The sequence below is a fragment of the Trachymyrmex cornetzi genome, unplaced genomic scaffold (genome assembly GCF_001594075.2).
Source record: "Trachymyrmex cornetzi isolate Tcor2-1 unplaced genomic scaffold, Tcor1.1 scaffold412, whole genome shotgun sequence".
In the NCBI taxonomy this organism is placed as follows: domain Eukaryota; kingdom Metazoa; phylum Arthropoda; class Insecta; order Hymenoptera; family Formicidae; genus Trachymyrmex; species Trachymyrmex cornetzi.
The window spans coordinates 47,018-74,485 of NW_017298876.1; the positions used below are offsets into that span (position 1 = coordinate 47,018).

General features: G+C 35.3%; 1 protein-coding gene and 1 pseudogene across 1 annotated transcript in view; one reads left to right on the forward strand and one right to left on the reverse strand.

The window, feature by feature from the left end:
• LOC108764331 (uncharacterized) overlaps window positions 1-350 on the forward strand; it is a 588-nt pseudogene extending 238 nt beyond the window's left edge.
• The window catches only part of Cad87A (cadherin 87A), a 257,421-nt gene that overhangs the window by 29,092 nt on the left and 200,861 nt on the right, over window positions 1-27,468 (reverse strand). The window contains exon 5 of the mRNA XM_018512442.1: window positions 25,099-25,316. Within this exon, the coding sequence (XP_018367944.1) occupies window positions 25,099-25,316 (218 nt within the window). The remainder of the gene's footprint in view (window positions 1-25,098; window positions 25,317-27,468) is intronic.

A 27,468-nucleotide genomic window follows, 5' to 3' on the forward strand; every position in this document is an offset into this window, starting at 1 on the left:
TAGCCGGTGACATCGGCGGTGGGTCAAGCGCGGATAAGCGGGTCGCGGCAAGGGATGAATTCCCTGGAATGAAACTACGGGTTTCATCCCCCGCGTCCGTATCCAAGTTGCATTGGGCGGGAAGATTTCCAGCTGCGAGGTTGGTTGACCGAATGTAAAGAACGACAGCGTTTATTATCACGCGATGCACGGCTGGAATATGTTGAAATTACTTAAAAGCGTTTCTTTCTGCTGTCAGAATTTTCGAAAAATGTTTCCTCAAACCATCCTGGACAGTGCCGACAATCGCACGCTACGACACGACGACTCGATTCGTTTCGCCGTTTAAACTATCGACACTTGCGCGGTGAATGTGTCACGAACAACTGGGTCGCTGCATTTGATTTGCTACGCCGGATTCTGGTTTCAGCCGATAATTGTACGAAATTAAAAATACAAAGAGTTTTTAATAACGTTTCTTTAAAGTGATTTTTATTTTTTAAAATTTCACTGAAAAAATATTAAATTTTAATAAATATTTATTTGAATAATTTTAAGTAAATATTTATTAAATATAAACGTAACGTATTCATTTAGTACAAGTATCATTAATTTAACTATCATTTTTAATAAGTAAATATTTATCTAGTAATATTCAAATAAATATGTATTAAGATTTAGCGACTTGCTTTTCAATGTGCATGCATTCTTTAGATTATTGAATTCATTATTGTTAAAAAGGATATTATTCTGATTTCGCAAAAAGAAAATAAAAATAATTATATCGAAAGAATGATTTTCCTGGAGTATCTAAAAATTTAACCAGCTACAGATCTGAAAATAATCTTGTTGGGCCATCATAGGACTAATAATTATGTAGGATACTCAAACTGGTTATTAGAATGTCAAAACTTTTTGCACTATTTCTTCTTATTATGCTCGAGATTCTTACATAATTATTTTAATGATCCAGCAAAATTATTTTCTGATCTGCATTTAGCTAAAGTTAAAGGGGTACGAAAAAGTGGGAAAATTTTATGGTACATAACCAATCGTCATGAAACTTGATACAGACGTAATATGAAGAAATCTAACTAAAATCAAATGGCTAAATGAGTGGATTCTGATCAAAAACTAGAAAATGGATTTATCGGGTCGTGTAACGACAGTGCCCGTTTGTCACTTATACAATTTCATTTTGGCGATTGAATAACGTTGTTGCAAGCATTATTTGCCCTTGTTTAACATTTGATGAACAACAAGAATGACATGAGCGTCAAGTGGAACGTACTCTAAGTACAGTTGAACGTGATGGAGTTTATATACTAATAAATATAAAGACATTGAGGAAACTGAAAACTTCGAAGTGATCAATCTACGAGCTCTGAAAAAAAAGCTTTATGATGCAATAGAAGACCGACAACGAGAAACTGTGATAAATAGAACCATGTTCGGATCACGGGACACGAGCACCGCTACGCGCAGTTTATATTTTGTGTTTTTATATTAAGTAGGCCGTGTGCCAGCCGAAATATTATTATATCTTATAGATAATATTTTAAGGTTTTATTAATTATTATATCATTTCAGCAAATACCTGATTTAGAATACGTTTCACTTGACGCTCATGGAATCATGTCATCCTTGTTATTTATCAAATGTTAAACAAGGACAAATAATGCTTGCGAACGTTATTCGATCATCAAAATGAAATTGTATAAGTGACAAACGGGCACTGTCGCCCCATGACCTACCAGATCCATTTTATAGTTTTTGACTAGGATCCATTTATTTAACCATTCGATTTTAGTTAGATTTCTTCATATTTTACCTCATATTACGTTTTATCAAGTTTCATGACGATTGGTTTTGTACCACAAAATTATCCCTATTTTCTATACTCCTTTTGAATACTTCAGCCAAATTGTTCTTTCCGTGTAAAAATAACTCAAATTAGGTATAATTTGACAATATGAATTTAACAATGTATATCAAGTAGTACTGCAGTGATGCATTAAGAGAATGATTTGATTGATACAATGGCTCACGCTGTAGAAAGTAATCGCACCGACAAGATTCGGGCGTGGAAAGGGAAGCTGGTAATTGAAATGGCTGGACGTCGGCAAAGTTGCCTGTTTCCATTTCGTTTGCCATCTTCCGTATCTTCGCGTGCTTTGAACAACTTCCGAAGCTTTGGCAAAAGATAGACGAGTCAACATACGTTTTCGTTGCAAGAAAAAAAAAAGAAAAAAACGAATACGAATAAAAGACAGACCAACTTTTGCAATCGTAGTTCTACACTACGGATACGCAGAAACGACCAACTACGTTCAATAGGGCCCCAATTAATTATAGCGTATTCTTGGAACATTCTACTGCAACGATTTATCCCATGGAATGAATAATCTCTCCGGAAACTGAGATTTAATCATTCTATCAATGTCGTGTACATATATAAAATGCTCTAAAACTACGTCACGGTACAATTGGAAAGGAGATAATTTCTCGTGTAAAAGTAAATAAAAAATATAGAATAGAATTTTTTCGTATATAACTTCTTTCAAAATAATCAAATTTAAATATTCATTATATGCGTACACTTGACTAGCCACAATCTGCTTGGTTCATCCCAATGGGAAAAGAATTCGGTTGCATTAATTGAAATTCTGGTTGAAAATGGAACAAATCAGAATTTTCTGATTGAATCTATTATAATTCTAGTTGATATAATCCGAATTTTGATTGATATAATCAGAATTTTTTAATTCGTTCATTTTCAAACACAAATTTTTCTCAGTGTAGACTGTTTACTGTAAGGGGTAAAGTGCTGAAGGCATTGCGGTGTGATTTGAGGCATTACTGGGAATTATTTAAGAGAATTGTGTATTATTATAATAAGTGATATGACGTTAAGAGAGCATTACTGGGCATTGCAGAACATTACTAGAACGTTATGGGCATTACTAGGGCATTAATAGGCATTAGTAGGCATTGGTGTATGTAATTTTAATCAGCGGTTTATCCCTTGATTTATTGTTATTTCTATATCTGAGTTTGGTATAAGTAGTTAAAAAAATATGTACAATGTAATAATTTTTAATAATGTATTCATTTATTAATTAAAAAATTGTTAAAAATGTCACCTTTCATGTCGCAGAGTTCTTGCTCGAGCAATTAAGGATGTTTTATACATATTTTCAAAATGATAACAAAATTATAAAAAATTACAGATTATTCTAAATCACATTTAAAAATAATACGACAAATTTAGTTTACTGTCAGGATCATAAGTTATTTTAATAAACAGTAGTATTTTTTTCATCTGTGCTCTAATTAAAATGTATGGAAATGTATAAAATAAAGGACAAAAATCTCAATTTTTTAATGTAAGTACGTAATGTGTTCAAGATTATTTATGTATAGAAGTTACATTGCCCAGTAAATAAACAAAATATTTATTTGTTCTATATCTTTAACTAATCAGTGAATCGCAATGAAACTTTGCATGAGTTATTTTGAATATTTGAAGAATTTATAAAAAAAAATTAGATTTTTATCATTTTCAAAATTTTAATTAAATAACCGACAACATAAAATAAATAAACGACAAAAATGTATTATTAGATAAAAATGTAATCTTGTTCACATAACTTTCATATGTATTGTAGTTTATTTGAAATGTAAGTATTAAACACATTTACACACAAATTTGATTTTCTTTGCAGGGTGTTTCTGTACATGTAATATCCTTAAAGGCGCACGAATTATAACCGATGGTAATAATATGTTAAAATTCTTCACTCTTTTTCGGGCATCCATACGATATTGTCTCTTGCAGATAATATTTAAACTCATCTTCTCGAAAACAGGGCTCTGTACAAAAAAAATTTTTATTCATATTTTCAACTTTTTTTATACGAGGGACCACCTCCTTCCCGCTGACACTATAATTTCCGAAACGCCCTGTATATCTGCACCAATTGAAAATAAATACTTTGACGGTTGTTCCACACGCATCGTTCCGCACGTTTCACTCACATATTCACAATCGTCTTTCATTTGCGATATTAAAACTATAATTCACGTGCATTGTTTGCCGCGCGCTTCAGCGAAATTGCGCACGAACGGACATCGCGGGCGTCGCGAAATTCACGAATGCAGGATGCAGCCGCGCGACTAAATGACCGACGAAAATCGAATAACTCGACGGTATTTCGTACGGCTTGCGTGCGACATGACAAACGCCCGGTGGTCTTCGCTCTGGCTTATCTGAGGGAGAGGAAAAAGTCCCCAGGAAAAACGAAAAAAGCGCGGTTCACCGTCACGCCCGATGAATTACTACGCGGCCGGCTGATACGCGATCTTATTATTTGTTGCGAAAAAAAGGGGGAGGACGAGCGCGCTTCGTGTCCATGAGTTTCGAAGATATAAGATGCAGTCGCATGTTGTCCTTTTTTGCACCAACAGTGGGATCGTTCATTTTATAGGAAGAGCTTTATTGTAAAAATATCGAAAATATATATGTTCCTTGTACATGTCTCGCTTCCTTTTTTTGTACGTAAATGTGTGTTTGTAAAGAAAGAGATCTAATACAACTATTGATAACGTAACAATGAAAGGATTCGATAACATGAATTATTTTCGAGAAGGAATATATGAATTGTGCAATCACCTTTGGTTCCACCAAGAACGTGGCTTTAATTACAATGTTAATACGTTGAAGATGGCCGAGAACAAGGCCAAAACGTTCATACGTATCTAAGAAAAAAAAGGATGAATATAATTAGTAAGAATCTTCTATTCACATATATAAAATATAGATATGCTAATGTCAACTGCGGTGTGCTCTCAGTTGCCTTTAACCCTCCGTTGATAAGGTGAATTTTTAAAACATATTCAGTAAGGTGAGGTCGATCCTATGTTCGTTTTTCATCTAATTAATGTACAAAATAAGTGAAAGAAGTAAATGAAACTTCATCCTCTGTTTATTTATGAATAAAATTTATAGATAAAAATACAATTTTATACATTTATACTTTAAATTAAACAAAAAACGCTTTGACTATTGGAATCAACGAACCGTGGGATTATTTTTATCCCAACCTAATCAACTAAAGGAGGGCTAATTGTATTTTTTGTTTTATTTTAAACATTGAGAGCCAAATAAAATAAGAATTCTTTTGTTAGATAAATTATTTTTATATAATTTTGTGCGTCTATTGTTACTTATATTTATGAGATCATTTTATAAAATAATTTTTCTTGTATATTGCTTTTTTTTAAATATGTGTTCGTAAAGAAAGAGGTCAAAATAACATCGATACTAACGTAGCAATGAAAAGCATAGATTATTTTTGTGCGTCTATTTATATAGAGTGTTCCCAAAAGGTGGTATCAAATTTTAGGGGTATGTAGAGCGAATTAAACTGAGTCGAAAAGTCCTCTACCATTTTGCAATTTTCGCAATTAACAAGATATTAATTACTAAAAATTGTCAAATATTAGTCTTGAATAATTGTTTACTCAAATGCTATCAACTTTACAGAAAAACTACAACAGACAAAAATCGTTAATTTTCTCCTCATAAAGTTCTAAGAATTTTTTCAGAATTTTTTAATACCGTATTTTCTCACGTTGGTAAAAATAAGAAAATGCAGTACTAAAAAATTGATAAAAAATTCTCAGTTTACGCTCTACATACCCTTAAAATTTGGTACCACCTATTGGGAACACCCTGTATATTATACCAATAAAATCGTTTTCATAAAATACCTGCACACATCTGCTTTTCTGTACGCTTCAACTGCCAATAAATAGTACATATTATTCGCGCTATATAAATTCCTTTTATAAAAATATATCGATGATCCATATGCAAATAAGAGAGATTGTGTTGAGGCGTACTCGGTATTCAACATCCAATGTCCATGACGCAAGCTGACGAGAATGACGAGAATGACCCGCTTATCGTTGTAACACGCTCGTCGATTATTCGGCATTAGTGGTATTATCCTCCTGCAATTCCTCCACGTATAAATTGATCTGGACCGATGGCGATATCTGCGAGCGGTACTTTCGCATCTACAGCAACGAGATGTGTATCGAGACATAATCAGCGTACGTAATCGGATCTACGTTCTTGTAGTTTTTTTTATTACAGTTGTATGTTATCGTTGTACAAATATTTTTGTGTCTCCTCTCTACTTTATTTAGTTTCGACTGTCCATATAGTATCGAAAAAATTGTACAGAATTACGTTTAACTATATTTTGTAGAAATGACCCCAATAAAAGGTTTTTTTTCGCCCGTTTTTTAGACTCTGTACGCCAAATGATACCCTGCAATAAGATATTAATTACAAAGAAGTTTCAGATTGAGACAATTGTTATCATAGCTAGAGGGGGGGGGGGGGGGGAAGGGGGAGGTCGTATTACGTCTATGCAAAAATCCGTTTTCTTTTACATTCCCAGCTCTGATAATAATTGTCACTTCAATTTCAAATTACTTCTCTGTAATTGTTTCAATATAAGGTAAAATTTGGCACACAGTTCAGTTTCAAAATCGAGGGGCCAAAAAACGGACGATTTTTAGGATCACTCTTTGTAAGACGGTTTTTTCTATTTTTAAACATATATGAATATTCTTTACTCGCTGCTTCTTCAAAGCCTTCATAATCTTTTACGATCTCTGCGTAACGTAGACGGCCAAGTTTGTCGCTTACGTCACTTACGCAATTCATCAAAAATGTAATTCGACCGAAGTCAGGTCGGTCGGCACGCGCGTTATTTAATGCAGGCGACTTTCTATTTTGCCAACAGCCCCGGTGTGCTTTCTGTCGCGTTCGCTATCGGAATTTTAATCTGTACGCGCATACAGGGCGCGGCGGACGCGCGTCGCGTCGCCGAATGCAAAGCGAAACGAGCGCGAGGTACTCGTGACAGAGCGTTTGACATGACGACAATTCCGTCATTACGCTGTCGACGGAATGCAGCACGCCTGTGTGAAAAGCGCGTCCTAACTTTTCGCCCCTTTCATTTTCCCGCATACATTCCGCACCACCATCGATTATTTATTCGGATTAAATGGGAAGGAATTTTACGTTTGAACGCAATCACGTTTATACCGGCGAAGTTGCATTCTTTCACGAATTTTCCGCTCGCGATTACAAGGTTCCGAGAATTTATTGCGAAACTATAAATATAAAAAAATAAATAAATGCGGCGGTAATGGGTATATTACGTACAACACTCATCAATATACTTGATACAGATGCAGCGTTCCAATATTTTTATTGAATTTAACGACTTTCTGATACGTTGAAAAACAAAAATACGATAATTGTTAATACAAAATAAAATTTCAATCGAATTCAATAAATAATGAGTTATCTGAAACCGTATAAATATGATACCGTAGATATGATTCAAAAATTGTTCATAAAATTATTCACAATGTAATGAGATTCATATGACGAGGTGGATTTATGCAAAAATAATCATCTCTTATTTGCATGATTTTTAAAAAATAATTTATTTGAAGTTCGATAAAAATATGTCGTCTAAATGTTAATCAAATGCATTTCTGCAATGCATTTAAATAAATGTCACGAATGTCAAAAATAAGAAAAATTGGGGCAGCTTAAAAAATCTAAGTAAGTCAATTTTACACGAGTAAAAAAACAAAAAGGATCATTTATTAATAATTCATTTTTGGCGATAAAGTATCTTCTAAAAAAAATAAAAAAGAATTTAAAAAAAGAATCAAATAAATAAGTTCACCACAAAGGCAAATATAATACCACTTCTTTTAGAAATTTTATTCACCACATTATTGCTCGAAAAATGAATTTGATTGCGTTACAATGTACGATTTTCATCGGCTCTCGCTGATATAATAAAATTACGCTCTACAAAAGTTTCTCTCACAAAATTACGAAGACAATTACGGTTAATTGCTTGTCTGCGATAATCCGTTACAGTACGAGACTCTCTATTTCGCATAAAAATTTATTGCTTGAAAAAGAAATAAGCATTCAAGAAAATAAATCTGGAATAACGAACACATGTTATTAATGTTACATGTAATATTAATTTATTTTCGACAATGCATAGTCGACGTTCCTTCTGAAAGGGCAGCTAAATGGGTTCGTTGATGCCTAATACACCAAAATTACGCCTTTGAAAAATTCCTTTCGTCCAATTACTCGCTCAATTACCGCCAATTATTCGCCGTATCGCGACGTTACAATACAGAAGCTCCAAGCTTTATGCAAAATCGAACGTCCATGCATGCACCTTCCGTCGCGCATCGATAAGAGCGTGAATTCACGCGATAATTGGGGCTGTCGGCACGCACGTTACAACGCCGACCCATGATAAAAGGTATACATGAACCTGCATGTACCTCATCCTTCCACTCGGCCTTCGTCGCTAATTCAAATTTAATTCCGCGCGAATTAAAAGTTTTCTCTGTGTACCGTTCCCTTGTGCGTTCTAATCGTAATTGGCTCGCGTCTGTGAGCTAGTTGCTTTCGCGTCAATTCATCTCTTGGATGCGGAAATATCCCGAGTCTACATCTGGATCGAATCCCGATATATCCCGGGAATACGGTCATACTCGTTACACACTAACAGGTCGCGCGCGTTTGCGGCCTGAAATCGCTGAGCTGCGATTTTTATTTCGCAGTTACATCCCGTTCCTGGCGATGTAACTGTCGTCTAACGAGCGTGTATTGCGCCTTCACTGGCGATCGTGATTTTGATCTGTGAGTTTCGTGACATGCGAGAAAGTAATAGTTCTAACGCCCAAAAAAGCACAAAAATTAAGATGCGATAAAATTGTGTGTCTAATATAAGAAAACATGTTCATCTTAATTGAAGGATTGTTTTATATCCATCATGTTTCCTCACTGGATTATATTTGATTCTATCGTAGTCTATGATTCGTAGAATTAACAGAAGATTGATATCGTCACAATAAAATTGTAATGGACCACGAAAAATACATACACATTGTTAAATTCATAATGTCAAATTATGCTCAAAATTTGTCTTATTTATAATCACTTTTATAGATCGCCACTGTTCCTACTGAATATGCCGTTAATTTAACTAACACATATTATTTTCACTAACAAGATCTAGTGTGTGGCAAATGCTCAATCTTCGTAATTGTTTAACACAATGGAATTAAATAATTTAACTCAAGAAAAATTGTATTAAATTTGACTCAGATTTAGTTTATTATTTAGTGCATACGCGTTAATATGGATGTTGTTTACGTTGAAACTGATCACAAAAATAGATTGATTTACATTCTGACTCTCTCACATGGAAGTTAAAAATAATAAAATGTTATTTTACTTAATAGATTGAGTTACCACTGTTCCTTTGATATCTAACAGTGCATGTTAAAATTACAGGAATTGATAGAAAACGTAACTCGAGCGACGTCGAATGCTTCGAAAAGCAAAGTTCTAAGGATGCTTTGGTTGAATAATATCAGCTAAAAGTATACTACAAAAATCATTATCAATCATAAAATTTGGATGGTGAATACGCTTTGAAACCAACTGCAATAAACAAAACAAGAAATAATTTGGTTTATACTGGCTTATGTAGCGCAATTACTTTATTTTGCCTCAATTTTAGGTAAACAACTTTTAAATGAGTAAGTAGATTGAAGTAAATTTTTGCATAAATATTAATTAAAATTTTATCAGTGTATTTAAAAAATTAATTTAATTCGTCTTGATTAAAATTGACATAATACTATTTTCTTATCAAATTTGCAAATATGTATTACATGATTTTACCTCAGAATCAAGGCAAATAAAAGAATTAAATTACTTTTTAATGTAATAACAGCGCAATATCTCTATATATAAAATTTTTAGTAATATTACTCAATTAAAATTTCTTAGTAATATTTGAATTGAGATGTGATAAAAATTTTTTTTTGTAAGGATATATATCACACTTCAAGGCAAATTACAAAGATAACAAAAAAAAAGCTCTAGATTCTCGTATACATTTTATTCAATTACGGCTAACGCTGCCATGCGATGTTGACAGAGAGTGTCTCTTTTCGATTGAAACGTCACGAAGATATCGCATGGTATCGGTTATAGGTCGGAATTTTGGGCAAAATGCCGCGATGTGATTCGGCGTTGTCGACTATCTGTGCGGCAATTCGTATCGCGGGCATGTCGGCTACACCAGCACCGAAATAAAACCTGCAAAAGGGAGCACTGTGGCGGCCCACGCGCACCCTTTTGTCCGGGAGATCGCGATTCCGTGCACGTAGTCGCGATACACGACGCCCGCGAGGATGAGGTGGTTTTCCCGCCCCGTGGGAGGGGGTGGTAAAAGCATTGTGTCCTCCGAAAGTAGCTCCCGGTCTGCAGTCGACAGGAAGCCCAAGAATACCGAGAGAATTATCTGGCACGGGCGTAAAGGGGAGAATCGTGATGAGAAGGGAGGAGCGGTCGCGTGACCGCGTTACTTCCGGGAGGGAAGAAAAGCCGCAAAGGTTGCGGGCGGCGATACTTTCGCGAGAAACCCCGAAGGGTCGGCGATAAAGCTACACGCGGAGGAAAGAGAGTCTGTGAGTGTCTGTGGAGATATTTTTTGAACGAGGTATATTTTATACTCGCGAGGATAACAGTGTGTGGGGAGTGTGAGATAAGTCGAATCTTAATACATGATGACTGATCGCATTAGGAATGATGACGCCAGTGATCGCGTGCGGCACTGCCATTACGCCGGAAGCGTGATACTGCGAATTTTTCGGGTGAGTGCAAAAATCGTGGATATGTGCAAATAATTTGTAGTATGATAACGCTAAACGATCCCACATTTAGCAGATACGGAAGCTGACGAGAAAGGAAGAATAAGAGAGACAGAGAGAGATAAAATGGCGTTTAATACCTAATATTCTAGGAGTCTTAAGAACATATATTCTTGAAGTAATTTTGAGACGAAAATCCTAATACGAAAATATCGAGCTACAATAATTTTTTGAATTATAAGCTAACTTTAAATGCTTTAAGTTAACGTTTTAACATAATTTCTTAATTTAAAAAATACTTGTTTTATATAATGATGATCACACATCACGTACGTTTTATGTTCTTGACGTGTATGCGGTTAATATACTACAATTTGCTCCAGTGAAGTGAGTCAGTTACTTTTCTATGTTTCATCTCATCTGTTTTAAATTCTGACTTCGTCGCCTTTAAAGATCAATCAATCGACTGACACCATCCAGCTGCCTAACTGGTAAGGGATTATATGGGAGAGTGGTGGCTCTTCTCACGATTAATTTACTAATTTGTATCATCGTCTTTTTGTAACACGATACTGTAGATGGCTAAAATATTAGCTGAAACGTCTACATATATATATATGTTTGTAATATCGGATTTATGTAATAATAGCGCAATTATTACAGCGTCAATTCCCATTAGCCTTTTGTCTTAGTTTATTTATTTGCATTTGAAATTTCTGGGAATTTGTTTCTATTATTGTTTGTTTAAAGTAAATTATGAGAATTAGCATGTTGGAGAGAGAGAGAGAGAGCGCAAGAAATGTGAAATGATAGGATGCGAAAAAGCTGACTCAGTTATCTCTCCAGGATAAGAGAAATCGAAGAGAATTTTCGTTCGTAAACTTGGGTCGCCGAACAGGTGTAAAGTAAAAGATAGGCGACGACGACGGTCATGGCGGTCGCTCGCAGCGAGATCACGCGACGCGCATTTCTAACGAGGGTGTATTTGCAGGGCACGTAGATGGCGGAACACACATCTGTATGTAACGTATGCAGCTGGTCGCAACCGGCTGCCGTTGCGCGATGTTTGTCGCGTGTACTGTAAATGCTTTCATAAGGTTACACGTGCTCGCCGTCTCTACCGTAAGCAGCCTTCGTATCGCTGTAAGTAATGACGAGGATATCAACGGCGGGTCGAAAAGGTGAGCCAGGTCGTAAGGTGAATTGAGGTAAATGCGCTTGTATTCGTTCCGTTGCAGCGAAGAAATTGCACGGGGTAGAGAAAACGTTCCGCGCGCGAACGGTAGAATCTTGATCGCTCTTAGTGCTCCGTGCGCTTGTTCTACGTTCACGATTTATCGTTACCTATTTCTCGTGTCGAATAATAAAACGATTGAAAAGTACATTAGAATTGTTGCAAGTAAAATGTAAATTTTAAATCGCGTTATTGAAAGGCGAAAATATTTTGGGATAAAATACGAAGATTAACATGCTTTGTATAATCCACTGTCGTGCATGCGAGTGTAAATTTTCCTGGAATTTTTTTAATTCCATTTTTTTTCTGTTGCAGCTTCGTTGGTTGCTCGAGAAACGGGATAATACGAAGTCCGAGATGCAATTAATTACTTGTTTGTCGATATTACGCTGGACGCAATTTCTCTGGTGGAGACATTTGATCGACGTCCGTACCGCGCAGTAATAACTCACTTTTAAGACAGTCTTCGATCAACTCCAGTTAACACGTCTTTTTTCTCTCTGTAATACTGAAGGAAAATTAATGTTATTTATATCGCAATTTTTGCGTTAAGCTGAGATACCTCCCTTTAAATTCTTTAAAGTACATGGTTTCCAAATTTTGTGGAAAACAAAGTTTCCAAGATAATTTGACTGAATTAATAAGGAATCATTTACTATAAGTATAACCTAAAGATTTGTTGGATAAATACATTAAGCGACACACACAATAAAGTGAAAAATTTAATATAGAATTGAACAAAAAGATACCAGTTAAAAAACTGCGAAGTTAAACTTTCCGATATACATTGTTACATCTATTCACAAATAGTATTAAAAATGGTAACGAAAGTAGAACTCGTACACTTTTGCACGCGCAATCTCATAAAAATTTAGTCTCTCGAAATCGTCTCTTTCGAGAATATATATTTAACGTCATATCCATCGCAAACTGCTGATATGCCAGAGGTATCTTTAGAAACATATTTCCTCACATTTTTCCACCGATACACGCCTGCTTTCATTTATACGAAGTCATTCGACTGCGTAGCGTAACACCGGATACTAGCGCAATGAAATTATTTAACGGCTAGTAGCGTGCTGTAAACAATACTCGGAAATTCGCATTGCAATCTGCTTGGACAAAGGGCCGTTCGGCTGCATCAGGGCCTGGACGATGTGCTTTTATTGCCCGGCATCGGGGTGGCCAGTTGACCATCGACCATGAACGAACCGCCTCTTTCTGGTCGTCTCTCGCGGTGCTTTCGTCAGCAAGCCGCTGGTGTGTCGCTGCAATTGTATATCAGGTGTGCGGCACTTTTTCAATAAATCCGTTGTCGTTTAACGATCGAGTGGTCGCTAAAAGGACGATTATACGACACACGGGCACTATTTCGCGTTCGGGTTCGCTATCCCGATGCACGACATGAGGCTATCCTATTGGCTATCTATTGTTCTCTGGTACACACTTCGTTACGAATAATTCTGATTTTATTACTTAGAACTCGGAAGAGAAAGACGAGATTTCATGTACGAGAGCACGATTTTATTGCCAAGCTTGTAAACTGCGCGATGGGTAGGTAGATAGAATTTATTTCGAATCTCTGGAACAAGCCTCTTCAGTAGAATAGTAATTCTCAACAATATCAGCTAATTGATAAGTTGGATGTAACAATATAAAGCTCAAAACTTTGATATTTATTCAAGAAGATATAAACGGATAATACCTTTGAAATAGCTACTTGTCTGAAAATATTAAATCAATCATTTCTGTCTAAATTATATTCTTAATTGATATCTTTGTCAAAATTATACTTTGTTATTGTTTTTAACTTATTTCACTAAAACATTGATTTTGATCTACTCGCTGTTATTGCACCCAAGCTTTCAATTGTCGATTGTAATAACAAGTAGAATTTAGAGCGTTTTCAAGCGCGACGATAAAATTGGGACAACTCTACGGCAAAAACTCAAGAGTCATTAAAAAGTTTCGATTACTCTCTCTCTCTCTCTCTCTCCTTTAACTTTGCACTTTTCATTTGTAGGCAGGTGCGAAATAAAACCGCAAAGTGCAAAGTACAAAGTGCAATATAAAAAAAGCAGAAAAGTATTATTTTTATCAGGGCGGCCGTAATCAATATTATTCGAAATCGCGTGAAATTACAAATACAATACGTAACAGAATCGGAATTGCATTCGGAACGAATAATCTTTTTACGATACCGCGGGGTAAGCTGTGATTTATATCTATCGGAAAATGATTTTCTTAACGAGACGTTCGACGTCGCTCGATTTTAAAAAGTTCTAGCGGCACAATGGAACGTGCTGTATCCATTAATCGGCGGCATAATGCATCGATAACGAAGGGGAAATAAGAAACCGGGCTATTACTAGGCGTAATCTACGGCTGGAACTTACTTTCCGAGACTCGAGGATCGAAACGACTTCGGGGATAAGGAGCCATTCTTCCACTTTGGAGCCAGAAAAGTTCGTAATGGGAATACGATTAAATTGCAGTTGGATTGCTAGAAAAATATTGCCATGCGATGCACGAGAAGGTCGTTAATCTCTTACGGAATTCAAACAACGCTCGAACATTACGCTTGAACACATTACTTCAAAGACTTTTATATGCCTATCCAAGAACTCTTGTTCGTATATTAGCAGAACATTTATTCATCTTAATCGCGCGTTTTATAGCTAGTATCATTTGATATGAATCTTTAACCCAATTAGCACACACGATTGGGTCGTTTATATATTTATATGTCCTATGTATTTTTTTTCTTCGAAAAACATAGGCACATCAAGTAATTACAGTTGGAAAATGTATGTAATTTAAATTTAATACATTTTTTACATGTCCCTAACAGTTCACTTACATTTTTGTATTAATTTAACCGAAGATGAATATATTAGAAAATAACACAAATATTATGTATAAAATTAACACAAAAATGTAACACTGACGCAATTTGTAAGTAATTATATTTCTTCATTAAAATTAACATTTAGATATGATATATTAAATTTTTCTATAATGTCAAAAAAATATTTTGTAATATTTTGTAATATATTGTAGGAATGAAAAGATAACTAAATCAAAAGAATAATGATTTTATATCGAATGTAAATCGATTCGCACACCTATAATCGCCACATTTGTGGATAACGAATTTGCTCATAAAACCTATATTAAAACAAATTGCTTCGCTTTTGCCCAGATCATATACCTATCTACTTAATAGTGTGCACGGGTGATAATAATAAAATTATACGCCACCAGAATAACTGACCGCATATCAAACCAATTATAGGATATTGATTTTCCTTTTTCCTTCGAGTGCTTTCATACACTGCTCGATAATGCCTCTTTCTCGAACGAATTATTGGCAGGCTGCTTCCTTTCGACAAATACGATATCCTTATATCTTTGTAATAATTACTTCCCGTAGTTTCAGTATTAATCCGTAAGAATACGAGCAAATAATTTCAAATATCGACATATTTGCGATACCTTTTAACTTCTCCACTGTATGTTTAATTTACTACTATGAAGAAAGTAGTTAATTTCATCTTCTAAATTTCGATTTGTTCCTCAGTTCCGATGTAAAACAATAAAATGCAAAATATGGACAAAACGCCAACGTTTAAAAGACATGTGAAGCTTTTTGACGTGTTTCGCACGTTTTTGGGAATTTTATAAATGTTCTACACGGAGAGAATTTTTTCTTAGAATTTACCCTGAAAATATGACAGCCGTGGGACAACATTGTATTTCGAAGAATTTTAATATAAATCTCTCTCATTCATTAATAAAACTATATACAATAAAGTATAAAGTAAGTTTGATCAATTTTACTGAAGTGCATGGTAAAAATCTTTAAAATATTATACTGTATCACAATTACCATATTTTCAGGGTAAATTTTAAAAGAAAATTCTCTCCGTGTATGTGAGAATCTTTTTAGCGTTCAATCCAACCTCGCTTTACGACCACCTGCCATGCTGGTTCAAGTTTGGATGCCCGATCCCTGAAAGTCAAAGACAAGCGCGACATGCGGCGCCGCGCCATTCGTATGCTACTTTTCACTTCGGCAACAAATATGAAGCCGATGTACCGGCTGACACCGACCCGAAAATCTCTTGCTCGCGATTCCGATCCCCTCTTTCACCCCACGTATATCCGCTCTCTTTTTCGCTTCAGGATTAGTTGGAAAGTCGAGAGCTACGATCGCTACGTGCTTGAAATAGGAAAGTCCATCCATATTCTTTTCGCACTCGCCTTTTTCATTTATACGGGGGAAAACGCCTCTGCATAAACGTGCCGAAATTTATGGCCGCGAAGAGCCTCATTTCATCCCCTTTCGGTTCAGAGGAAAGTGAACGCCATCCAACAATTCTCCTTGTTGGTCCTTTTCTTGTTCTCCAAAACGATAATTAATTATACGCGAATCGAATTTCTCGATCTACCGAGACGCGGCTCCGTGAAAAGGTCCGAGATTTATTTTGCTCTCTCACATCCAATGAAAATCTCAATGGTCTTTCTCTTTCCATTAAATTATTATAATTGCTTCTGTGTACCTCTAGCATCCGAGACTTTAATTTTAATCGCTGTTTCAGAGAATCACTCTCTCTGATGAGTTTAGAATCCATTTTTTCATTAATAAAAACATCGAGAAAAATCATGGTATAATTTTTACTTCTTCAAGATAATATATTCGGAACTTTAAGCATCTTTAAATTGAGATAAAATTAAATTAAAATTTTCTTAAAACAGAGTTTGTTCAAAATTTTTTTATTTTGAGATTATATTTTCATCACTTATAGATATATATATAGAAAACATAATAATGGTAATATTTTATATCGCTGATAAATAGGAATAATATTTAATAATGTCTTAATAGAATAAAAACCAATATATTTAAATGCATTTATCTATTACAGTTCAAAAGTGCAGAAATATATAGAATTTCAGGAAACACAAATTTGGAAATTAATTTACGATGTCATTTTCATCGCAGAACGAACGGCCGGTGCATATGTCGCGAGTTAGGACTTAGTACTTAATTAGTCAACTCTGTTATATTCCGACCGCTGTAACCTATATTAAATACCCACGTTTAATCGTCGTGACGTTTCTCAATTTAGCTGCTGCAGTTTGTAGACCTTTCAGTCCCGACACATAGAGATCAATTGACCTTTGCGTTGATATTAATATATTAATAAATGCGTCGACGATAATATATCAGATCCGATTTTAAAATGAGATGCTTTGGCAAATTTGTAGACTTTAGAAAACGCTGTTTCTCATCCATTTTAAATTTGAAATATCTTTAGATATTCACGTGAGGTCGAGCGCGTTCATGTTCCCTCGATATTCGCTGGTGCGACGAGATTGATCTCAATCGGTGCTTCACAACCGGAAAATATCGTGCTGTCCACAACACGATATTAATCGAGTTGCAATCCGATCATTTTCGATCAGAAACTGCGAGCCCCAACGAACACTAAATGATTAGCAGTCGTCTTTATAGCTTCGTACAGCTCCGTTTATTTCGTGCGTTTGACAAACGCATTCTCGGAGAAGAGGAATGGTTGTTGTGAACGGCCATAATAACATGTGACGTTGCGATAAAACTTTGTTAAACAACCGGCAGACCTGGATTTATTACCGCAAGCGCAGCCGCGGTGTGTATTTGCATACGGTTGACATGGTTGGCCACAACCATGCTTTATCCGCGGCTATCAATATTATTTACGTTAGCTTTCATTTAATAGTTCGATCAGCCTATATAGAGAGAATAATTAACGCGATCAAATTAATTATAACTTACTGGCCTCTATTGATTGCTTAATAACTTCTTTCCGCATTATGATACAGTTTTTTTAATTCATACATAAAACAGATTTATGCAGGATATTTTGGAACGTATATGGAAAAAACGATTTTACTGAAAATAGCGATTTATCTAAAAATTCAACTAGAACGTAGTTCGAAAAGTTCTCAGACACAGAATGATGCCATGAATATCAAACTGCTGTAATTTTCAACAAGTTTGATTCTGCACAAGGCTACTATTAATATTTCAGACAGATGAGTTCATTAATTTTTTTTTCGGTCATCTAAAACAACCAACTTGTGGTTCTATCATGCACCCGTTCACACTTCTTCAATTGCAGTCGCAAAATTGGATGAATTGCGCTTCGAATTGATTCTGCACGTACCGTATTCACTAGATTTAGCTCCCGGTGACTTTTTCCTCTTTCCAAACATGAAGAAATAGCTCGCAGGAAAAAGATCTGGCTCAAATACGGAAGTAATCGATAAAACTAACGCTTACTTTGAAGGCTCAGAGAAATCGTATTATACAGACGGTATGAACAAGTTAAAATATCGTTGGTTGGAGTAATGTAATAATATTAAACTAAAAGAGGACTATTGAAAGTAAAAAAAATTTTTGCCAAAAATTATATGTTTTCTTTCAGGCCAAGAACTTTTTGGACTACCCTGTAGATCTGAAGAATAATTACACAGAACGCTCAAGCAATGCTACAAAAAGTTATGATATTTTGAGAACTAATTTGAACGTTTTATGTACTTTGGTGGTCGACAAAATCATTTTCAGATCTGTATCTACCAAAATTTTTAGATTTAGATGTCAACAAAACCGTTCTTTCTCATTGTATCGTCTTAATTTTGATACCATTTTAGGATGATAAATTCGTATAATCAATAGAATATAATTATGTTTATAAATTTCGTTTATATATAAATTTCGATAACAATGAGATAAAATAAGCAAAAGGAGTGTGAACTATTTTTACCTACGACATAATATTACAATTACGTTACTTCCTTTCTCAGCAAGAAAATGGTAACTCTCAGCTAACGGTCTTACGAGCATCTGAGAAGAGAAGGTTCGCCTCTATTGTGTGGCACGTCCTCGCGTTAAGGCGCGTACATGAAAAGTTACTGAGATAATATAGCACAGTTTTGCGACACTTGACGCGGTAAGACAATAATAATAATAACAGTACAGTATGTTTTGTTGAATTTTATATATTGCCAAGTCATATGAAAATCGTCCGCGTCATACGAAATGCGAATGCACGTCGCCGCTTCCATTTCTCGTCGAGATGATATTTTTACAATTAAGTCCGCCATGAAAACCCTCGGAGGTCCGCTGGCGGCGGCGTACGATAATCGCTTTCAGTTCACATTTGTACGATATTACGGACACCGTGTTACTTTCTCCTCGCGAGAAACGAGAATCGTGTAATTCGCATGATCGGATACGGTCGTGCGGCTCGAGATAGTCGAGCTTCCCTCCGAGCGACAACGTTGCAGTAGCGTCGCGATTTTCCACCCCGATTGTTTCCGTGAAACAACGTTAGCCGAAACGTTTGTTTTCGTATGCGCTGCTGTCCATCAGAAACTAAAGGGGAATCAAAATAACTGGCGATTTCTCTGCGGCCTTTGTACTCGGCGTACAGTTTCGATTAATCCCAACGAATGCCGAGATTTTTGCGCCCGGTTATTTCGATGCCGCAATCAAAAGACTCGCGTTCCGATACACTACTAAAAAAAAGCACGAAAACACGATCCTAGGAACGAAATGTAAAAAAAAAGGGTTGCCGATGTTGATATCAAACGAGCGAGCTTTTGATAATCGATTTAGCCGTGCTCGCTATCTGGATACCTTTTTCCCACCCCTAAAAGCAATTATTTTTAATTGTTTTTCAGTAAATAGTTACTACATATAACATGAACGGCCTTTCGGTATACACATTTATTACACGTTTATTACCTACTTTTTTTCAATAATATATATGTACATTTAAAAAATTTTTGATATTTTTTGTGGTATAACTCGAAACATAAAACATATTGATTTATGTTCAGTGTAAAGCCACGACAAGTAATCATCTATTATTGCCAAGGACAATAATCACAATTACCGTAGTTGTACGTACATAATGGCGAACATTTCGACGATGGCGGTACAATGCTTGTAATTTTCACATTGTAAAGCGACAATACCTAATTAGATTCGATTAGATTCGACCAGTATTCCAATGAACCATTCCAGTGAAATGCAAGGCACAAGTTTTTCACCATTAGATGAGAAATTGTAGAGCGGGTCCCGCAAAACAGTTTCCATTCTTTTATCTTCTTTTTTCTTTTCTCCGAGATAATTAGATGTATTCAAATGAACCCGGAAATCCTTTCACGTTGTAACTTCAAGTGAATTTTGCACGTGCTTCGGCTAATTTTTCCTTCGCGGAGTGCGAACGTCATGTATCTCGAACTACTGCAATTTGCGAGTTTTCTCCTCTGTCGAGAGGCGAATTCAGAAACGCGTAAAATTCTCTTTGTGATTAAAACGAAAATCCAAATTACTTGCATTGCATGTAGAGATGTGCAAAAAGAAAAATATGAATATTAGTGAAATATTCCTGCTTATATAAAATATATAAAGCAAACATAAACATAAAAATAATATTCTGTTATATATATGTATATTATTATTGTAATTAACATTAACTGATAAATTATATAACATATAAGTTATTAACGTACAAGTTAATATCTATAATAAATTTACGAAACCTAATATTTTTCTCATTTAAAATTGGGAATATATATATATATATAATATTCAAAAAAGCAATTTATTAACTCAAAAAATACTGTTTATATAATAACGAAATAACTTAATGACAACCCTCTCTTCTCCCTGCAAAAAAAACTCAGAAAAAGCAATGAAATTGTTAAAACAAATTGTAACAAAAAAATAAACGTAGCTGATAATATCAATAAAATCGAATTTAATATGTACAGAGAGAGAGAGAGACATATAACAATAATAATTAAAGAAAATAAATAATAGTGAGTAACAAAGAGTTAAAAATTAAATATTTTATATCAATGTGTTACATATGATACTTTTTCAGTTTTTTTCAACGTACATGATAAAAAAAAATATCTGTCTTGTTGTATTGCTGTGTTCTATTGCAGTAACTCAGAAATTCATGCGTTTAAATACGTGTCAAAGTCGATCTGACCTGACCTAGAAGAGTCTGGTGGAGTGATATGTTGTTCACGAAATTGCGGATGAAACGTGGTGCGAATGAACGGTGTTCCGAACTGCAAAACTTCCAAATGTGTATCTACGGCCAGTTAGTGTATCGCCCGCCTGCGGTCCAGGGACCTCGAAACTTTCCTCGAACGAACTTTATCGCTGCCGATTTTTCACGACTTCCACCCGTCAATGGCGCGACACGCCCATGGGAGATGAGAAAATCGTCCGGTTTGCCGAATCTTTAACGATGACAGTGGATATAGTACGCGACAAGTGGTTGGCACGAACAAAAGAGGTTCTGCCATCATGAGAAATCACGTTCTTTTACTCGTATGGGAGAAAATATTGGATGTTACTTAGGAAACTGTATTTTCATGGGCGTGCCCAGAATATTTTCCAGAGGAGGAGAAAGGATTAACAATTCTGTTATTACATAAACAGGAATTTTTTGACTTAACGAATTGTTTTTTGAATATTTTAGAGCTTGTAATGTCTTTTTCTCATTCTTCACTTTGAATGAGAAAAATATTAGGTTTCGCAAATTTATTTTTTTCTTCGAAGAATGTGTAGGCACACAATACAGTAGGTAATTAAAAATGAAATATACAATTGTGAATGGAGTACTCATTAATATCTCAGCGTATATTCTGTTTTTCTGTTAAAAAATATTGAGAAAATTTTCCTTATATATCAGATACTTTGTCAAAAGTGTAACTAACGGAAGTTTCCGAAATTATTTACATGATCATATAAATAAAGGGAGAGGAGAAGATAGAAAAACAAATTTCCTGCGACAACAAAAATTCAAAGTAAAAAGTAAAGTTATATTTTTTATAATTATAATGAAAAAAATAAATAAAAAATTTCGGGAGGGAGTTAGAACCTTCCCCCTCCCCCTCTCCTTAGATACACCTATATGTATTTCCACTTTAACCGTCTACACAATGAGACTTCTAAGATGTAAAACTTAATTAGCTTTAAGTTCCATAGTCAATTATTCTTTCCACATTCGATTGTAATTGATTAATTTTTTACGGCTGGAGACTTAAAGCTTAAGTTTTATGCTGCAAAATTTCATTTTGTCAGTAGATACCGCTTTATGTAACGTAGAAAATAAGAATACGTCGTCAACGAAGCTCCGATCGTAGATTATTTTGAATTACCAAACTTATCGCAAGCAAAAATGGATACATTTAGTTATTTCCGTTGATAATTTTATCTCGAAACAGATTCTGTCAAGCGTTTGTATGCAAAGCTTCGCCGTGAGAGGAATCAGATTTACGTATGAGCATATAACCGATTATTAATTTTGATCGTGAAAGGGACGAATCTCGCCTAATGCGCGCACGTATTATATACGCGTTCGGAAATTAGTACGAGCACGTGCGAATATACGTCCTGTACCTATTTAGTTAGATTAAATCAATGGAGGATCGGCCGAGAGATAGGTCAATGTACGAAAATCCACGGACGCGCGCAGCAGTCGCATTATGTCCCTGGGACATCGTAATCGCATTAATTGCATTGACCGACACCGGGAGCATCGGGTGCACAAACGCAGTTGGACGCGGCTGGGAATTCGCTGCGGACAAGTTCGGCGACGGAAAATTTCCAATATTTGTTTCGCGCTCCAAGTTGACAGGCCCCATTCCGAATTGATGGCGACCGTATCGAGTGCCGCTGCAGCAGAGATGAATTCAGTCGTGGAACAGATGGTTCGCACCAAATATCCAAAATCGTTCGTAGTTCGCGGTGCTACCTTTTGCGAACGTGGTCAGACAAACCTTGAAAATATCCCTAAAGTATTTCAAGTAAAGATCCCACTTGGGATGGAAAAAATGGTTTTATGCTAAGTATCTAAAAAAATTAACTAAATGCAGATCTTAAAATAATTTCATTAGAGTACTATCAAAATAATGCAGGAGGTTTAAATTAAAGTTGTTAGACTGTCCACATTTTTTGTAGTGTTGCTTATTATCATACTTGAGTTCTTTACATAATTATTTTGATATCTATAGTTTAATAAGATTATTTTGAGATCTGCATTTAGCTAAAATTTTTAATACTTTGGCAAAATCATTCTTTCCGTGTAAATAGGATTTTTATTTCAAATAAAATTATTTTTATATCTGGATCTACCTAAATTTTTTAATACTTTAGGAAAAACGTCTGTGTATAGAATATGACGTCTTATGTGCTAAGGATACATATGCAAAAATAAAGATGTTTTGGAAAAATTATTTACAACGATTAAATGTCAATCGATTTTGCGGACTCTTCTCATGCGACAAATATGTAGTCGCGGTGATGATAATACGCTTATTTCGAAAGCGCAGAAATGCATAAAGATCGGATTATTGTTGAAATCACGTGAATAAAAAGTATATTCGCACATCTGATTTGTATTCAATTTCACTGACGCTCACATAGCATATTTGAGTCGATCGCTCGCGCTAATATTTATGATTCAGAGATATGATCAACCGTGATTAAACTAAATTCCTGTAAATCAACGATGCGTTTCCCAAGCGTAGTCGAATATGATCATATCATAGTACACCATTGTCGATTGCATGGTAGTTTTATGAAAGAAGCATGTAATGATGTAACGATCATTATATGTAACATAATTGTTGAATAATTCAATAAAGAAATAGCTTGCAATAATTACGAAAAGAAACAAGTTAAAATAAAATATTTATATATCTGTGTTGGGAGATGAGAGAGAAGAGAATTGAGAAAACGGGATTTGTACTGAACCTCGATTTCGCGAAACGAAAGCTATGCGAATAACCGATTTGTTGAACGGATCGATGACTAAATAATTCCTCGGTCACATCTCCAACGAATACAAGTTGAAAAAACAAATTAAATCAGTATTTGCTCAATAATTTCGTGTCGACCAAACAAAATTAATCAGACGTGGAGATTAAAATACATCGCAAATTTTTACTTTTAAATCAAATACGAGATGCGCCAATTATGGTCAAAGTTATAGGTGTATGTTAGACTAATACATATTTTAAATAAATTTATCACAGAAATATAACTGCGCGCCGATTACTTTCGGACTTTCAACATAATTTGAAATACAAAATAACCTCCCCAAATTTAATTAGATCGTTGATTTGATGCTATCTTAAAATCTGTAAAGAACTTTTGTTTTTAAATTATTTTTAAATTCGTTTCATTTAACGCGCAATGACTTGATTAAATGTCAAGTGTTTAATATTCTAGTTACTAAATATGTTTGATAATAACTAATTACTTGTTCTCTTAGATACACAGGGACGTGCTGAAGATAAGACGACACTGTCTACGAACTCAAGCGTGTCCTCTTAGCACTTAAGTAGTTGCATGAACCTCATAAGCAGTATTCATGACGCTGTTTACTTTACAGTGGAATAAGTAGTATAAGTGACGTAAATATAGTATGTGCTACCAGAAACTCTCTTAAACAAGATAAATTTAACAAGAGCAGAAACGACTGTTCGGATAAATTTGTAATCAGCTTTCGGCGACAATTCTGATTGATTAATTTTATGTAATTATCAATTTCTCTTAATTAACTGATAGTTCCAGTCCGAATTTAGATAAAAAAAACTCTGTAGTTGCATTAACCTTATCTTTATTTATGTATAGAAATTAAAATTGATTAAATTATTTCTATCGCTTTTAAAAGCTTTTCGGTTTGTGAGAAATGGCTTATATATATATAATGGCTATATATATATATATATTTACTTCAATAAATAACGTTTCTCTTTTTTCTACATTATAATCAAAGAAATAAAAAAAGGTAGGGAAGGAGAAAGAGGTTTCAAATGTGGGACGAGGCATATAAATATAAAAAACAAACTGTCAGAGGCAAACGACGTGGGTGAAATCACGCGTAAGATATTGCAATACGAGTTAAGAGTACCGCTAGCAAAATAGGGTGAACATCTGTCGCTCAAATAAGAGCTGCGTGCAATTTGCAAGCTCCCTCTTCGATAAGAACGTCGGTCGTCTAAATCAAATGATGTTTTACCTCGCGATTGAGCGGCTTCGCCAAAGTGATGACACCGGTACGCGGGTTGACGACGAAATGGTCCGTGAGTTGTATGCCATATTTCACTGGCGATCCTTCGGGATCGTGGCCCTTCAGGACGAATACTTCCGTCCCGACCTTGGTCGATTCCGAGAGTGGTAAGCCCGTAGGGTATCCCCCGGCTTCCAGGATAGGTGGCTCGTTCACGTTGTTACCCGCTGGAACAACAAAAAAGAAATGTTTGTTTTCGAAAGTTTCTTTTGTTGGCTATACTGTGATCACCCACACGCCCGCAAAATCTCTTCCTATATACCCTACCAAATTTATTTATTCCTCTCGTTAACTCCCCTTACACGCTGTGAGCTGCGTTCGTTCGAAACGAAATGTTTAGGGTGTCCCGAAAGTTTATTCTATCAAACCGTTACAGTTTCTCTCTCTCTGAATTATTAAACTCAGAGAAAATGTAAAAAAAATTGAATAATGTTTTAGAAATGCATAAAAACTTTATTCATTTATCATTAACTCATTATAGAAGTTTAATTTAGATTAAACAGGTTTGTAGAACAAGTAAAAGAAGTAAAAGATTAATTGCCGTAATTTGCATTATTACATTTTATTACTTCCTTTGTCCGAAGATGTCAATTATTTGACCCTACAAACGTATTTTTTTGGTCTACAATACGTTAATATTTAAAACGTCCGATTTCTACGATGAAGATATATATATATATAGAGTAATTAGGACTGTGTATTAGCTATTCCGTGAGTCAGTGAATTCAATCACTAAGTACGTACATAGTGTTGGGGTCGCGCATTTATTGTGCATAACCGCTGTCGGATCGATTTAGATGATTAAGGCTACACGAGCTAAGTAGATTATGATTGATGTATCCGTTGCGCGGAAATCGATTTTTGCCCGCCAATATCGCCCGCCGGACCTGTCGATAATCAATTTCGCTGCGAGATCCGGAGCTTAGTGTTTTCATACTCCTTTTGCGACAGGCGCAATCAATACGGAAATCCCAATTCAGTGCGTCGAACAAGAAAATATATCGCGTCGTCAGAGAAGCTTTCCCAGTTCTTATATCACATTATATCATTATATCGTTTGAAGACGTGAACAAGAGAAAAGAATGCTTTGTCACAAGAGACAAATGCTTCGGGAAACGGATTCTTGAGCTTAAAACCTAATAACTCTTGTATTTCTCTGCGAAAGAAGAAACTATCGAATTATTCATATCTAAGGAAAGCATTTATATTACATATTCTTTTTCTGAAGAAAGGAACGTCGATATTTTGTACTGCATACTTGAATGAAATATCTTTATTCCTCGCGCGTGTACAATACATATTTCCAAATCGTTCGTTTTAAAGAGAAGTCTTTCTCTTACAATTTTTCTTACATTCGTGTTAAATGTTTTATAAGCAGATGATATTATGGCTACGTGGAAAAAACAATTTGATTGAAGTACATAAAAATTTAGCTAGAAGATCTGAAAATAATGTTATTGAATTATCAAAATAGTTACATAAGAATTTCAAGCATGATGAGCAATAATGCAAAAAGTTTTAACGTTCCAGAAGCTAATTTTAGTGTTCTGCATAATTATTTTGATAATCCAAAACAAGATTATTTCCTGATCTGTAGCTTGCTAAACTTCAGCAAAACCGTGCTTTTCGCGCGATATTCATAATCGGATCTTATTTTAAGACTGTCTAAATAATGTTTAAAGTGCTAATATGGCTCTATGGCTTGTGTCAGCTTAAGACTGTGTTTAAGACGATCTTGAATATAAGAATTGACTACGAATACCTATATTATCTAGAAAAAATTGTAGTGAAAAATGTATGTCCTTTTTTTCTCTTTCTTGTAATTATTTTTGCGGCATAAAAGTGTAAATTAAAACAAAGGATTCGTAATCAAAATATCGACGAAGTGAAAGAAACGGAAATCAGTGACGGAACACCCTGTACAATCACCTCAGCCCTGGAAAACCGTTGGATGAGCTTTGTTCGCGGCGAGTCACGGCACTTCGAGACTCAAAAGAGCCTGGAGGTCCCAGGCCGCTAATTCGACGCAAGCATCGGGGTTCGACCTCGTAAGCCTGAAAAGTCGTAAAACTATTACCAAGTTCGGGCGTACGAAGTAGCCCTCCCGAAGCCGCAGAAACTTCTTTTCGAACTTCCGCAGTTTCTAGCCGGAAATTGTGGCGGACGTAATAGATACATCGCGGACTTTAGGATCGACCAACGGGGCACGCTATTTTTTTACAGACCTCATTCGATGCAAGGATACTGTAAGACTGCAGCTGTGGCTTTCCGCGCTTCTCTCTTCTTCTCTCTTCCTATCCTCTTTTTTCGTTTCACTCC